Here is a 16,028-nt window from a genome sequence, read left to right on the forward strand (position 1 = left end):
ATTCAAATCTCCACCATACCCATAGGTCTTCTGTTCTAGACTGTTCACTCCTTTATTTTTATATCTTCTTAGCCTGATACAGTGCCTGGTTCCTAACAGGTACTTGATAAGTGTTTCTCCAATGAAGGGACGAATTCCAGAACAAACCTGGCACTTTCTTTCCTCTGCATTGTTTTTCTTGCTGCTTTCCTTATGCTTGAAGTTCCACTTCTATGTAACTGTCCCTGCCTGTTTTAGCTCTAACTTTTCCTTCTTCTTCCATATTTCTAGAGCTCATTTAGTACCCAAGGGGTAGAGTCTTACAACTACGGTCTGTTCACCTGAGGTCAGGGTGCAGGGTTACGGGTAGCTGGAGCTCTTTCCTGACCAGGAACATCTGTGGTGGCGGATGGTGAGACTTGGCCTGCCTGATACAGGGATTCTGGCTCCCTATTTGAAAAGAAATCAGGGTGTTTTTAGTCTGTACACCAACATGAATTCCAGCAGAGTTAGTTAGATTTTTAAAAATTAACAAAGAGATGAAATTAATAAATACTTTTGATATTGGGTAAGGAACAACTTTTTAAGCATAAAGGTAATGAAAAAAATGATAGATTTGTATAAAAGTTAAAAACTGTGAAAATATTTGCAAACATCTCAAAGAGTTGATGTCCTTAATGTAAAAAGAATTCATAAATCAATAGGGAATATGAAGAAAAATCATTAGAAGATTTGAATGAGAAAATCATAGTAGAAGAAGAAACATAAGCAACCAATTTTATAATTAAATGTTTAATCTTACCAACAATGAGAAGAAAATAAACATCATGTTAGGCAATGGATGCCCTCAAATTAGAAAAATTAAAAAAGAAATTCTAAATGCTGACGAGTACTTTAAAACTAGTATTTTCATATGCTTCTGGCTGAAATTTAACTTGTTATAACCTTGGTAGAAAGCAATTTGGTAATATTTGGAAGCTTTAAATTTTTTTTGTTTTCACCTACTAATTTCATTCCTAGGAATCTGTCCTAAAGCTATTAATTAGGGAGGTAAATACAATATTTGCATAATGTTCATTTATCACAGTATTTTTTATAATAGGGAAAAACTGGAAATCACTTAAATGCCCAGGAGTGAGGAAGTCCTTCATTAAGTGGAAAATTATGCAGCTGTGAAGTTATAATTTTGAAGAGTATTTTAAAGACATGAGAAAATAGTCATGAAATGTTATAAGAAAAGATCAGCATATAATGCTGTATTTGTAGTATTGCAATTAGGTATGCACACAAACCTATGGCCTGAAATGTAGCAAAATAATGACTTATCTCTTCGTGGTGGGATGGGATAGATAAAATATTTTTTTCAATTTTATTCAGTGTTACTTTTATAATAAGAATGCATGTTATTTAAAATGTAAATATTGTCTAATGGATTAGTTCCAAGCATAGCTTCTAAGGGAAGCGCTATAGGAGGAAGGTTAAGAGCACAGGCCATGAGTCATGCAGACCTGGCTTTGAATCGCAGCTCTGCCCTTGATCCATTGTAGGTCACGTTACTTTTCTAAGGCTGCATTTCCTCATCTGTAAAATGGTACCCCGAATACCCAACTCACACAGTTGTCAGGATTAGAAATGATAATGTGTAGAACACATTAACAAAAAAAGTTAATTGCTTATTTACTTTAATTCTTGCAATAAGAACAAAGAAGTCCACTTTTTTTTTGCCTTCCATTGAATATATCATTAACAACAAAGACGTTCAAGACACAATAGTCAAAATGCAAAGGAATTTGGAGACCAAACTGTTAAGTCTGTAATTAACCCATGAGTTACAGATTGATTATAAATTTCACCAAAACAAAATTTAAATGGTAATAATTAAAATGTAATTTTACTTTCCTGCTAAGAGAAATATTGTTTTCATTCTTGCTAATCTTTTCCAGCTGTTGAGCTACCTCTAGTGTTGCATTTATCTCCGTGTATATAACAGCCTTTTGCAGCCTGGGTTCCACATGATAACTAAGCCCTCATGTCTTCAGGCATCCGTTGTGTGTAATGGATTAGCTTCTCTCCTATGCGTCTAGAGTGGTACCAGTTGTGTGCCATCCTTGGGAGAATTGAGAAAACAGTCATCCAAATCATTGTTCTGTGGTTCAGGTGAGGAACCCTGGTTGGGATGCCCGGCACACAGTAAGCATTCAATACAGGGAAGCCGTTCCTATTGTTTTTGCCCTAGGTGTCACATAAAAGAGCACTGGCTTTCTGGATTTCTTCGCTTGGTGTAAGCTTCTTTGGGAAAGGGTATTTCCAGAGTGTGATCCAGTGAGTGGACATCTCTGTGGTGGTTTCTCAGGCCTTGTCTTTGGGTCTGGGACTGACTGTAGCAAGGCCTGTGGGTGCCTCCTCTCCTTTGCCCTCCTGTAGTGTACCAGCCTGTTCCCTCCACTGCAGGGCGCCAGTGTACTCCCATCTGAGTAGAGTTTCAGAATGTCAGCTCAATCCCCTAACTGGTCTTAGTCTTAGTCTTATTCAGGCCTCAGATTTAATGCTTTTTCACATTGCTTGATAGTAATGTATTCAGTTCTGGATGTTCATAACTGCTTTTTTGGGACGTTGATAATTTTTTAATATACTGCTAGAGATATTGTTTTAATATGTTTTCTGATGAATATTTTCTCATGACTGTGTCTTATTCCATTTTAGCTACTGATCTACTTCTTGCCTGGAATCCCATTTGTTTGGGGTTGGTAGAAGGTGTTATCGGGAAAATTCAGCTTCATTCAGGTATGTTTCTGTAAACTTAATCCTGTCAAATTTAATTTGGCATTCTACGACATTTTCTTCTTTGAGGATAAATGTAGATTCTGTTATGGTTTGATTCCTTTGCCTTAATTTTGAGTCTGCCCGAAGTAGGGATATTTCCATATAAGTTTAATGAAATAAAAATAAAGCTTTAGAGAAAAGGAGGCATAGTATTACAATCTTTTCTTCCTCTTAAAAAAAAACACAACTTATCAAATGCCTACTATGTGTCAGGTATTGTGATAGTTGGTAGGACACAATAGTGAGCAAAAACTGACCCGTTGCCACCCTCGTGGAGCTTACAGTTTAGGAGGGAAAACAGACATCGGTGAGTAATCACTGAAATAAATGTATAGTTATTTGATAATGGTGGTAGGTGCTGTGATGGAAAGATATACCGACTGCACTGATTTCAAGAGAGAAGATAGTAGGAATAAGGCTGGAGAGGTAGGGCAGGTGGCAGACCATGACTGGTTGGCTTTAGGTCAGCTGTCCATTCCTGACACGATGAACTCTGACCAGGGAAGAAGATGGGTCTCTTAGTATGCAGTGTGGTCCTTTCCAGTGCAGGCAAATTGATGGAAGGTCTAGGTCGTTCACCATGCCTTCGCTTGGAAGGACAGGCACCTGTGCTCTGGGTTTAGGATTGTGTTGGTGAGAAAATAGATGTTATATAGGCCGGTCCCAAAAGGTCCTAAAAAAGACTAAATGAAATATTTTATGCACTAAATTTAAATATCTGTTTTCCTTTGGTATCAATTTTAATATGAGTTATGAACTATAGGAGGCTTTACCATTATAGCTTTGTAATTGGGAGTATAGCTACCTCTGTAATATTCCCTTTTTTATTCCTTTAAGATAAAATTATTGAGCATTTGGGAGCTAGGTTGATTTCTTTTTTTTTTTTTTTTCCTTTGTGAGGAAGATCAGCCCTGTGCTAACATCTGCCAATCCTCCTCTTTTTTTGCTGAGGAAGACTGGCCCTGGGCTAACATCTGTGCCCATCTTCCTCCACTTTATGTGGGATGCCGCCACAGCATGCCTGGCCTGACAAGCGGTGCGTTGTTGTGTGCCCAGGATCCGAACTGGCGAGCCCCGGGCCGCTGCAGCGGAGCACACGCACTTAACCACCTGTGCCACCAGGATGGCCCCTAGGTTGATTTCTGGATATTATAAATAAAGCATATATTACAGGAGACTATCTAATTTTCCTTGCTACATTCTTTGGTTGTTTTTAATTTGTTTTTATTGTGAAATACTTTTTAGATATGAAAAGCTGTTTATCACAGATATATGGTAATAGGTTGTTGTAAAACAAACACACATATATCTCCCACCCAGCTTAAGAAATGAAACATGACCAGTGTTTTTGGAGCCCTCACTCTGCCTTTCTTCAAGTGTATCCTGCTTCCTTCCCTTCAGGAAAACCTGCTGTTTTGAATTTTGTGCTTATTCCCTTGATTTTCGTTCTTGCTTTTATTATGTATCCCTAAACAATATGTTGCTAAGGTTTGTATTCTGGGGATTTTATGTAAATGATTTTAAGCTGTTTGTTTTCTTTCACTTCTTTTTTCCCCACTCAACTTTATATTTTTGAGATTTATCCATGTTGATATATGAAACTTTAGTTCCTTATTTACACTATTGTATGAATATATCACAATTTGTCCTTTTTCCTGTCATTGGGTGATTGTTTGTTTCTTTTTTGCTATTAGAAATAATACTGCTATGAACATTGTTGTATATTCTATCTTTGGTAGTTTTTTAATTCTTGCAATACAAAAGAGAAAAGCATTTTGACGTTGTGTAACCATGCTAAGTATTTTAGTAACACTCTCCTACCTGTCCACATTTACATATATTTTTAATTCATTTACATGCTGACAAGATAATTTCTGAGTGTTCTGAGTTAAAATTAATTTTCTATTGTTTAAATGAAGTGTATGAAACTTCTGAGTTATTTTTCTTCAATTTCAGTCACATCTTGGAGCAGTGACTAAATCACTGAAATCAGTCAGGAAACCTGGATTCAAGCTTTATTTATTAGCTTTGGGATATAGGGGAAGTTACTTACCATCTGTTTCATTTATCTATTGCTGTATAACAAGCTACCCCAAAGGCTGATGCCCTAAAACAGCAACAGTGTATAATATCTCACGAGCCTGTGGATTGACCAAGAGGCTCTTCTACTCTCTTCTGGGCTGTGGTCGTTCACGTGGCAGCACTGGGCTGGGGGTTTGCCTGAGGTGTTGCAGTTTTCCTTCACGTGGCATCTCTCTCCATGTGTTTCATCTTACAAGGCCTCTCCTTGCGTCCTCTCTCTCTTTCCTGGATACCTGGGTATCTTTTCAGGGTGATAGAAGACCAGTCCCAATGTGCAAGGGCTTATCGAGCCTCTGCTTGTGTCACTGAGCTTGCTAGTATCCCATTGGCCGAAGGAAGTCACACAGCCAAACCCAGAGCCAGCGTGGAGAGGACTTCACTGGGGCGTGCATCCCAGGAAGGGTTCCCTGAGCCTTTACTTTGTAACTGATAAAATAAAAGTAAAAATAACTGCCCTCTTTTTTTCCCCTGGGGTATCATGAGTCTCAAATGAGATCAATATGCCTGAAAGTGCTTAATAAATTATAAATCACTATTTTATTAAGACTCTTATGATTGCAAATACAAACCTATCAGCTTATGCAAAAACAAATTTTAATAAGGAACCCAAGCAAGAAGTGGACACTGTACAGGATCCGAGATTACTTTTTTGTGGGCAGGTGGTCTCTGACCACCACTTGTCCCTATCCATCTCCTTCATTCTTCTCTTCTTTTGACTTTCTCTGTTTCTATGTATGTAGGACAAAATTTCTGCCCTTATATGGTACTCAAACCAACCAACATCTGATGTACCCTGCAACCACTGGAGACTGACTAGCTATCAAGGATTGGGTAGTGAATCTAGTTCAGACTCCTAGGAAAGAGAATCTTTTTGGCCCAGCTTGGGCCAAGGGCCTTCCCTGGTCACAAAGTTCCAACATGCTCCAGAGGCCCACTCCTCTAGGCAGGAGGGGCAGTCAGAGCAGGAGGGTTTGAACTTGGCAGACAACCCAAAAGTTATCTCCTACAAGCAGTGTACAAATATGTTACTGGTTGATGAGTTTATGATGCTATGAGAGTATGGTTATTAGGAGGTGGTAAAGTGTGGTCATCTCTGTGGTCAGCCACCATTTATGTGTACTTGCACTTTTTGCACTGCCTGCCTTTCTTTGGACCAAAAACAAGTGGTTGGTAGGCAGTGAGGGCACCTGTTATATGGGATATATTGAAAGAGGACTATGTGAGGAATAGAGTGAACTGGAGAAAAAGTATAAAAAAAGGAAAGAAGGGCAGGGAAAGTGTCTCAATTTTTCTCTCCTAATCTCTGTACTTTTTCTTTTTCTTCTTGTCATATCACTCACATAAGATTTGACTGTTAAGAAAGGGAGTGGGGAGGAAGCAAAGGAAAATCTTTTCTGGGCCCTCTGCTGTTCTTGTTTCCCTCACCCACGGAGAGAACTACAGCTCCATCCTGTGTGTGTCATTCCACCCCCAGCTCCTTGCCCTTTGAGCATCTATCTCACTCTTCTGTCTTTCTCTTTCTTCATCCTCTGTCCTGCGGTTGCCTCATCCCCTCCCCTCCCTGCACCCCATTAAAGCTCTTGTTCTGACCACACCATCAGCTTGGCCGATGGAAGGTGTACTCCTGGTATGTATTAGAACTGAGATAATCACTTCAGGGGACTTTTCCCATGGGAACATCTTACCTTCCTGGGGTATAGGATGAGGGGAATAAGATGTCTGTACTTAAACTCACTCCTGTTTCCCTCCTACTTATTCTCTACATATTCATGCACAAATTATTGTTCTTGCCTAGTGAGATGGGAACATAAATTTATTTGAACAGATGTCATTGACAGTCAAAAAACGGTGTGGGTGAGCCCTGCACTCTTCCTGACTGTCACTGAACTCTGAGCTCTGTGGAATGCAAGCAGGTGTGATTCAGGAACTGTCTCAGTTTGCTAGGGCTGCCATAGCAAAGTTCCCCAGACTGGGTGGCTTAAACAACAGACATTTATTTTCTCACAATTCTGGAGGCAAGAAGTCCGAGAGCAAGTTGTCATCAGGGTTGGTTTCTCTGAGGCCTCTCTCCTTGGCTTGTAGATGGCCATCTTCTCCCTGTGTCTTCACATCGTCTTCTCTCTGTGTGCGTCTGTGTCCAAATTTCCTCTTATGAGGACACCAGTCATACTGGATTGGGACCCCCCCCCAATGACCTCATTTTAACTTAGTTATCTCTTTAAAAACCCTATTTCTTTACGGTCACATTCTGAGGTACCTGGGGGTTAGGCCTCCAACATATGAATTTTGAGGGGACGTAGTTCAGCTTATGACAGAAACCTAATGTCCACTGGAATGCTTATTACAAAAGCATGTCAAAAGAATTCCGTCTGTTGCTCCTTACCCTTTATTTCACAGTGACGTAGGCCATTCCCCAAATAGCATTGACTAGGCACCTGCCCTAGAGGTGGACTAACCCTGAAGATCACACAGTTGCCTTGGGATCAGGTTACTTCATTTAAGCCTCAGTTGCTGACTATAAGTCAAAGATGATGACGCCTCCTTGATACAGTTATTGTGAGATTTAATAAAACTCACATAAAGTGCTTAGCATGGTTCCTGATAGTGGGAAGCATTCAACAGATGCTGGCTATTAATTTTTTTCCTTAGTTTTATAATTTTATTTATTTGTTTTTTTCCCCCAAAGCCCCAGCAGATAGTTGTATGTCATAGCTGCACATCCTTCTAGTTGCTGTATGTGGGACGCAGCCTCAGCATGGCCGGAGAAGCGGTGCATTGGTGCACGCCCGGGATCCAAACCCGGGCCGCCAGCAGTGGAGCGTGCGCACTTAACCACTAAGCCATGGGGCCGGCCCTTTTTCCTTAGTTTTAAAAGTAACTTAGAGGTGTCAGATGTTCCACTGGAGAACCACTTAAGTTCTAGCTATACAATTTTGAACAAAAATTAAACTTGGACCGTTTTTCCTAATAATGGGAATTAATATTTGCTGAAACTATGATGATATTAACATGTCACTAAAAGACTACATGGTGGGGATTATAAAAGGTAATGTTTTTAAGTAGTAAAATATTAGTAACATTAGTGAAGGTTCTATTTCATAATCCACACGCCCCTTTTAAAATGTGGTTGAAGAATTTTAAAGTATTATTTGGCTGTGGTATCCTTTGCTGATAATTGCCCTTCCTTTTAGCAAGCACTGCCAAAGATTGTTCTATTAACCCTGGTACCTAGAGAATACCTTTTTAGATCCGTTGGCCTTTCTTCAGTTTGGAAGGCCTCTTCCCCAGATGTTTGCAGGCAAGTGGACTTTCAGTCAGGGTGTAATGTAATTTATCTCCCCCCACTTGAATGTGTCTGACTTTGGTTTGATTGGTTGGGATTTATTAACATGAGGAACATAAAGTAGAAGGGACATGTAATGTGCTAAATAGATGAAAGAATAGTAAAGCTCCATGAAAAATCAGCAGTTTTTATTCTTTGTATCCAGGAAGAAGTAAGAATGATAGTCAAATTCTTATCACAACTGTAATTACACATTAATTTTTTGTTTTCTTCTTTTTTGTCTGTCCCCCCTCTGGAGGATAAACTCCAAGATGGGGGCTGTGTCTGTTTTGCTCCCTGCTGTGTGCCCCTGTGCAGGGGCTATTCAAGAATACAAGAATATTCAGCAAATATTTACTTAACAGATGTTTATGGAGTGCCTGCTGTGTGCCAAGGCCTGCACTCAGTACTGGGGATTACAGGGCAAACAAAACTCAAAGCTTCCAGGAGCGTAGAATCGAATCCGAGACAGACGTTCATTACCCGATCATACAGTTTTATCATTAGACTTAAGCTTCTGAAAAAAAACGTGGGATGTTGTGAAGCAAATGACAGAGGGCCCTGACTGGTGTGAGGAGGTCCTGGATGAAAGGCATCCCTGCAGAAGTGATGTCTGGGTTGAGGCCTGAAAAATGAGTAGAGATAATCTGGACAGGGCCAGGGTGAGGGGCGGGTGGGGGTGCGGGAAGAGGAGAGATGGCTCTTGGCCGAGTAAGCAGCTGTGTGGAAGGCCCACGTGATTGATGTCTTTCCTCTACGTATTTTCTGTGTCATGTTGGGGAGATAGCCTGTTTCACACAGATAACCATGAAGAGGTTGCTTTAGGCTGAAGACTTTAAATGGATCACAAAAGCTCTTTCAGTTAGAGATTTTGAAGATTGAATGTTTGAAAAGAGGATAAGCTCAGTTAGGGTAAGAAGTATCTGAATATAAAAAGCAAAAGTATATATTCCATGATATACTCAGAAATAATTTTAAGAGAAAATTGTCAGGAGTCTTGCTTAATTTGGCAATAGAGGCTCTTGGTTTAGTAATTAAGTGAAATACTACTTGTAGTATTGAACAGCCACAGATGCAGTTCACTCAAGTAACTCTCGTTAAACTAGTACTTGCCATCTGCTGTTTCTCCACTTTTGAAGTGATGAAGATGTCTCAGTCATTAAAATGATAAAGTGTTTTATGTATATGATTTAAAAAGTGTGATTTTAGTCTTTTGTCTATGGAGCCTTTCTTGCTATGACTAATGACGTGAAATATTTTATATATTTTAGTGATGAATGAATTGAGTGTCACTAGCGTTGCTTTAGTACTTTTCCTAAAAAGCTATTGGAAAACCCCACTCCTCCAGGGCACTGGAGAAAAGGGAAGAGGAGCCTGGCAGGGCCCCTGAGGAGCTCTCAGCCTCTGCTGGAGGCCTGCTTCTTGGGGCACACATTTAGATATTTCTTCTTTTCAAATACAAGTTTAATTGTCTGTGTACAACTGCATTGTGAGAGAAGCAGAGTGTTTTATTGTCTACTGACAACTCACATTATTAAAAACATGTAAAGATTGTGATGACGGTGGTACAACTCTGTAAATTTGTTAAAATCATTGGGTTATATACTTACAGTGGGTGAATTTTATGGTATATAATTGTATCTCAATAAAGCCATTAAAAACATTTAAGTCAGAAGATAGCTTTTGTTGTAGCCTGTTGTCATTACTTCTGATTTTTTTTTTTTTTTTTTTTTTGTGAGGAGATCAGCCCTGTGCTGACATCTGCCAATCCTCCTCTTTTTTTTGCTGAGGAAGACCGGCCCTGGGCTAACATCCGTGCCCATCTTCCTCCACTTTACATGGGACGCCGCCACAGCATGGCTTGCCAAGCAGTGCGTTGGTGCGTGCCCGGGGTTCCGAACCGGCGAACCCCAGGCCACTGCAGCAGAGTGCGCACTTAACCACTTGCGCCACCGGGCCAGCCCCATTACTTCTGATTTTTATCTTAATTTTTAAAAAATCTGCTTTTTGGTAGTTTACAGGTGATTTTTTTCATGTACTAAAGTTGCTTTGAGGGAAGTATTCTAAAGAAACAGTATTATTTGTGATATAACATTTCTACCAAAATAGAAATGATCTAAAGTGTAATTCAAATACAGTCATTTTATATTCATTTTGGCATTCATGAGGATCTCAGAAGTATTTATTTTGGAGGTAAGATTTTCATTGGTGACTAGGTTCCTGGTTAACCCTTAAAAGATTCTTTAATTGTAGTTTATCTGACCTGTTCTAGTAATGGCTTTGGGTCTTGCAAGCAGGCAGTAAGTGGTGGGCGAGATTCCTTCCTTTGGCGTCTTCTCACCTCTGTCTTTTGCTTCCCTCCTCTTCCTTTTCCTCTGTCCCCAGGCACCTGGGTGCTGAATGGCCTTTCTCTTTGTTCCCTTTAGCCTGTTCCATCACTCTGTGCTTCAGAGTGTTGCACCACCTCCCTTGTCCCTAATCTGCCCTCCAGTCTCCTTGGTGCAGATGGTCGCACCACCCTGGTTGGAGCAATGCTTGAACTAGACACATGAATGTGATCCGTTGTTCTGAGCTCTCCCAAGGTCGTCAGACAGGCATACTTCTTATTTCTGAGCACATCTCTAACTAGCAGATTTTTATATTTTCAGGCAGAGAGATACTTTAGAGACAGGCCAGTTTGCCTCTTCTGCTATTCTGCTATCATTCCATTTTTCTAGTTATAAACCCATTTGTTCTTAAACTCCGGATGTTTTTCTCAGTGATGCCTATGGCGGTGATATTAAAAGATTTTAGCATCAGAAAGAGAAGAGGATTGTTAAGGTAGGAGTGACTGACTGTATATATGGGCTGCCTATAAAGGTGCTTTCTATATTTGTTTCCTCCTCTATATTCTTCTTAAACTTTCTATCTTATTGAACATTTTGAAGTGACTACAATCAAATTATTATCAGGTCTAATTGTGTTTAAGAAAGGAGATTCTTGATAAATATAGTGCGTTCTCACTTACTTAGACGTGGCTAATATCAGCCATCCAAGCAGAGAATGAAGGTTATTCATTTAATTGGCTTGGTTATCAGGTTGTTACAGCCTGTGGGTTTGGATCCCCATGTCGGGGCCAATCGCCTCCAACCTTGAAGCATGCTTATGTCACCTCTCAAAGTATCAGTTTATCTTCATGATGATAAACCTGCATCATGAATAAAAATCCCAATTGTACTTTGTATACTTAATATACTTAATAGGAAAGTATATAATATATGAAAGTTTTCAATAAACATATAAGAAAACATCTTAGCCCTTTAGGAGGATAAGCTATAGTTATCTGGAAAATGTACTTTTATGCGCAAATTCTTTTTGCCCAATGATACTTTATAAGTTAGACTTTTCTAGTTTTCTAAGACTATTATAGATATAAAAGACTTTGTATTTTTATAGAGTATAATAGGTTATTTCATTTTGGCAGGTCATTATTAGGAATTTTATTATTAGAATGAATTTAAATTCATCCTAAGCATCACAGGCTAAGCTGAATATGTTTCTGATTCTACCGTTTGGTACTTTTGAAATGGAGCCTATTAAAACTGCCTCTTGCCCTAGATGCTCTCCTTATGAGTCATTGTCAGTTTTCTCTAAACCCAGACTTAGGAGACTTTAGTAGGCAACAGAGCAAGCAGTTGAGAAACATTGAGTAGTTACTATGTATGGAAGATGAACAAATTAATAACTGGCTCTTTAGTCACTGAAAGCATTAGAAGCCCAATGTGATGTACTTTTAGCTACCAGCTACCTGACAAGGACTATTGCGGTGGTAGTATTACTTATAATTCCACTTACTTGATGTACAATGCTCCCTGAAATATATTCAGGGATGTATGGTGCTTTATGTCCATTAGGAAAAAAAAAAGCTTTTCTCTTAATGTGGTTTAAAAAAGTAGAAATGGCTTTAAATATAAAACAAAAAACTGGGTTAAACATACCATGAATTTATATCTTTAGTATAAATTTAAAGTCATGTGTAAGTTTGCATAAAACCTACTTTATAGACTCATGCTCGTACTCATTTAAAAGTACTAAATGGCCAACTAATAGCTTACGCAATAGGTATCAGTGAAGTAGGTTTTATGCATACTTCAGACTGAATTTAAATTTCTACCAATGATTTGTTAAAAAAAAAAAAGGCAGGATCCTTTAAATTGGAACATAATTTATCTTAAGATAAGCCATTAAGCTATCTGAATTATTAGATTCTCTTAGAATGTATAGTGTGTTAATATAGTATTATATAATGGATCATTTAAAGATATTTCATATGTTTAAAAAAATGAGATCAAAAGAAACTAGTCAGATTCTGTTTCTGACAGCAACAGACTAGCAGTATTTGAAGAGATAATAGCCAAGAATTTCCCAAAATCTACTATAAATACGAGTCATAGTTTCAAGAAGTACTTTTTTTTTTTTTTTTTTAAGATTTTATTTATTTTATTTTTCCCCCCAAAGCCCCAGTGGATAGTTGTATGTCGTAGCTGCACATCCTTCTAGTTGCTGTATGTGGGACTCGGCCTCAGGATGAACGGAGAAGTGGTGCCTCGATGCGCACCCGGGATCCGAACCCGGGCCACCAGCATCGCAGCGCGCGCACTTAACCACCAAGCCACAGGGCCGGCCCCTCAAGAAGTACTTTTAACCACAAGAGAAAGAATATAAAGAAAATCACACTTAGCCACCTCATAATAAAACTGATGAAAACTAAAGACAGAACATCCTAAAAGCAGCCAAAGAAAAAATACACATTAAATTCAAAGGCATGTAGTAAGCCTTGATAGAAATAATGGAAGCCAGAAGACAATGGAATGATATCTTCCAAGTGCCTGTCTAGAATTTTATACTTTCAAAAATTAAGGAAAATAAAGACATTTTGAGACAAACTGAGAGAATTCATCACTAGCAGTATCTGCACTAAAAGAAATACTAAAGAGAGTTCTTCAGGCAAAAGGAGAATGATTCCAGATGGGAGTGTAGAGATGTAGAAAGGAATGAAGATCCATGGAAAGGGTAAATATGTTGGTAAATTTAAAAGAATTTGGCTTTACATAGGGTTTAAAATTAATACAGAATTAAAATACATAACAACAATAGTAACAATAGGGAGGTAAAAGAGGTTGGTGTTCTAATTTCCTTTCACTGTCCAGGAACTGGCAAAAGTACTAGGCTTTTGTAAGTTAGGGTACATGTTATCATCCCCTACAATATAACCACTGACAAGGGCTGGCCCGGTGGCGCAAGCGGTTAAGTGCGCGTGCTCCGCTGCGGCGGCCTGGGGTTCCCCAGTTCGGATCCCAGGTGTGCACTGACGCACCACTTAGCAAGCCATGCTATGGCGGCGTCCCATATAAAGTGGGGGAAGATGGGCACGGATGTTAGCCCAGGGCCAGTCTTCCTCAGCAAAAAAAGAGGAGGATTGGCAGATGTTAGCTGATCTTCCTCACACACACACACAAAAAATGTAACCACTAACAGAATAATAAAAGATTGTAAAAAGTTAATTAAGGGGGGAAATGGAATATTGATAATTTAAAATTTTAATCTAAAAGACAAAAAAAGATATATAGAACAGGTGGGAGAAATGGTAGATTGATTCCTAACTATATCAATAATTATATTATATATGAATGGAGTCAATACTTAATTTAAAAAACAAAGATTTTCATACTGGAAAACCAATAAAATCCATCTATAAGCTGCTTTCAAGATAAACACCTTAGGGCGCCGGCCCAGTGGTGCGAGTGGTTAAGTGCGCGCCCTCCGCTGCCACGGCCCGGGGTTCACCGGTTCGGACCCCGGGTGTGCACTGACGCACTGCTTGTCAAGCCATGCTGTGGCAACGTCCCATATAAAGTGGAGGAAGATGGGCATGGATGTTAGCCCAGGGCCAGTCTTCCTCAGCAAAAAGAGGAGAATTGGCAGATGTTAGCTCAGGGCCGCTCTTCCTCACAAAAAAAAAGTAAAAAAAAAAAGATAAACACCTTAGTTATATGCGTACAGAACGGTTGAAAGTAAAAACATAGAAAAAAGATAAACCACGCAAATACTAACCGATTGAAAACTGATGTAGCCATCCTAATATCAAAGCAGACTTTAAGGCAAGAAGCACAGAGAGAGACGTTTCAAAAATAACAAAAGCTTCAAGTCACCAGGAAGATAAAACAATCATAAATTTGTATGCACCTAAACATAACTTCAAAATATATAAAGAGCACTGAGTCATTTGGCTTAAATTTATTAGTTCAGACTGTCAGTTTGAAATGACAGAGAAGCATAGAAAGTTTTCTTATTGTCAGCTTGACCCAGAAGAAAGGAAAGATGAGCTGACTATTATCTCCTTTCCTAATTCTCTTTTCCCATCTTTATCGACATATCTCCATCCTCTGATATATCTGGTGCAAATACAGACTCCTCTGTGGCTCTTTGAGGCATGATCTGCAGAAGCCCTTTGAGAATTTAAACATTTATATTTGAGTGTTATGTTACAGACAACTTTGGAGTGCATAGTATCCACCTGTGTCTTGGGGATAGTTTTTATTGGCATGTGGATTAATTATAAATTCTACTGTGCTGGCTTCTCCTTCACAATCTACTGTGAGTGTTAAGGCAGTGGGTGCTCTCCACTTCACCGTTTCCCAGCCGCTCCTCCCTGGAGCTCCAGAAGTGGTGAAGGGAGCGCTCTGTCCTCAGGAATATAGTCTGCTGTTTTGGTGCAAGCTAGAGGAGGTCAACACGTGAGAGTCGATAGCAGACTCACCTTCTCTTTTTATTTTTACCTTTGGTCATATCATGAATGATTAGAGAGAGATGCAGAGAAACGGCAAAGTGTCCAAAAGAGCAGTGAGCACAGAACCTACAAAATAAGTTATGGTTGTATTCTACAAAAATAAGTCCCTTTTTTTTCTCTCAAAAAATAAAGTCTTTTTTTTTTTTTTTTAGTGAGGAAGATCAGCTCTGAGCTAACATCCATGTTAATCCTCCTCCTTTTGCTGAGGAAGACCAGCTCTGAGCTAACAGCTATTGCCAATCCTCCTCCTTTTTTTTTTTCCCCCCCAAAGCCCCAGTAGATAGTTGTATGTCATAGTTGCACATCCATCTAGTTGCTGTATGTGGGACGCGGCCTCAGCATGGCTGGAGAAGCGGTGCCGCGGTGCGTGCCCGGGATCCAAACCCAGGCCGCCAGCAGCGGAGCGTGCGTGCTTAACTGCTAAGCCACGGGGCCAGCCCTCAAAAAATAAAGTCTTAAAAAAAAAATCGTACTGAACCAGTTCAAATTAGAACCAGTCTTTGGAAAAAGCCAGAAAAAAAAAAAAAAAACCAGAAAAGCAAAATCATTTCCACACAAATATTTTATTCACTTCAAGTGTCTGGCACATACCAGTATGTACTGCATATGTATTTCTATCGGCAGGAGCTCTTTTAATTGAATCTCACTTAATCCTGTTTACCAGATTAACCAGCATGCCCCACTGCCTCTGCAAAGCCTATTGGTAGATGCACTGGGTGCTCTGAAGGCTGGCGGCTGGTGGGGGACTGAGTAGGAAGCCCTCTTCTTCTGGTGGATTGTTTGTTGTGTTTGTTCCCAGACCTGTTTTACTCGCTATTGTAATCACATAATTTAATTAAATATTAAATAAGCCTGTCAACTATAAGTGCAACAAGAAAGACTTCTTTACTGAGAACTTTTCTTTGAGAATGAGCCACTGATGAGTATTTGGTGGTGTTTACTCTTTTTTTAATGCCACACAGCTTTATCTAGAACTCACAAAGTGGGATTTGG

General features: G+C 39.4%; 1 protein-coding gene across 2 annotated transcripts in view; it reads left to right on the plus strand.

Annotated features, from left to right (window-relative positions):
- The window catches only part of INPP5F (inositol polyphosphate-5-phosphatase F), an 86,380-nt gene that overhangs the window by 17,949 nt on the left and 52,403 nt on the right, over window positions 1-16,028 (plus strand). For both annotated transcript variants that reach the window (XM_087432705.1, XM_087432703.1), the window contains exon 2: window positions 2,683-2,763. In XM_087432705.1, the coding sequence (XP_087288831.1) occupies window positions 2,683-2,763 (81 nt within the window). The remainder of the gene's footprint in view (window positions 1-2,682; window positions 2,764-16,028) is intronic.

The sequence above is a fragment of the Ceratotherium simum genome, chromosome 6, assembly GCF_057802395.1.
Source record: "Ceratotherium simum simum isolate JZ-2026a chromosome 6, ASM5780239v1, whole genome shotgun sequence".
Lineage (NCBI taxonomy): Eukaryota > Metazoa > Chordata > Mammalia > Perissodactyla > Rhinocerotidae > Ceratotherium > Ceratotherium simum.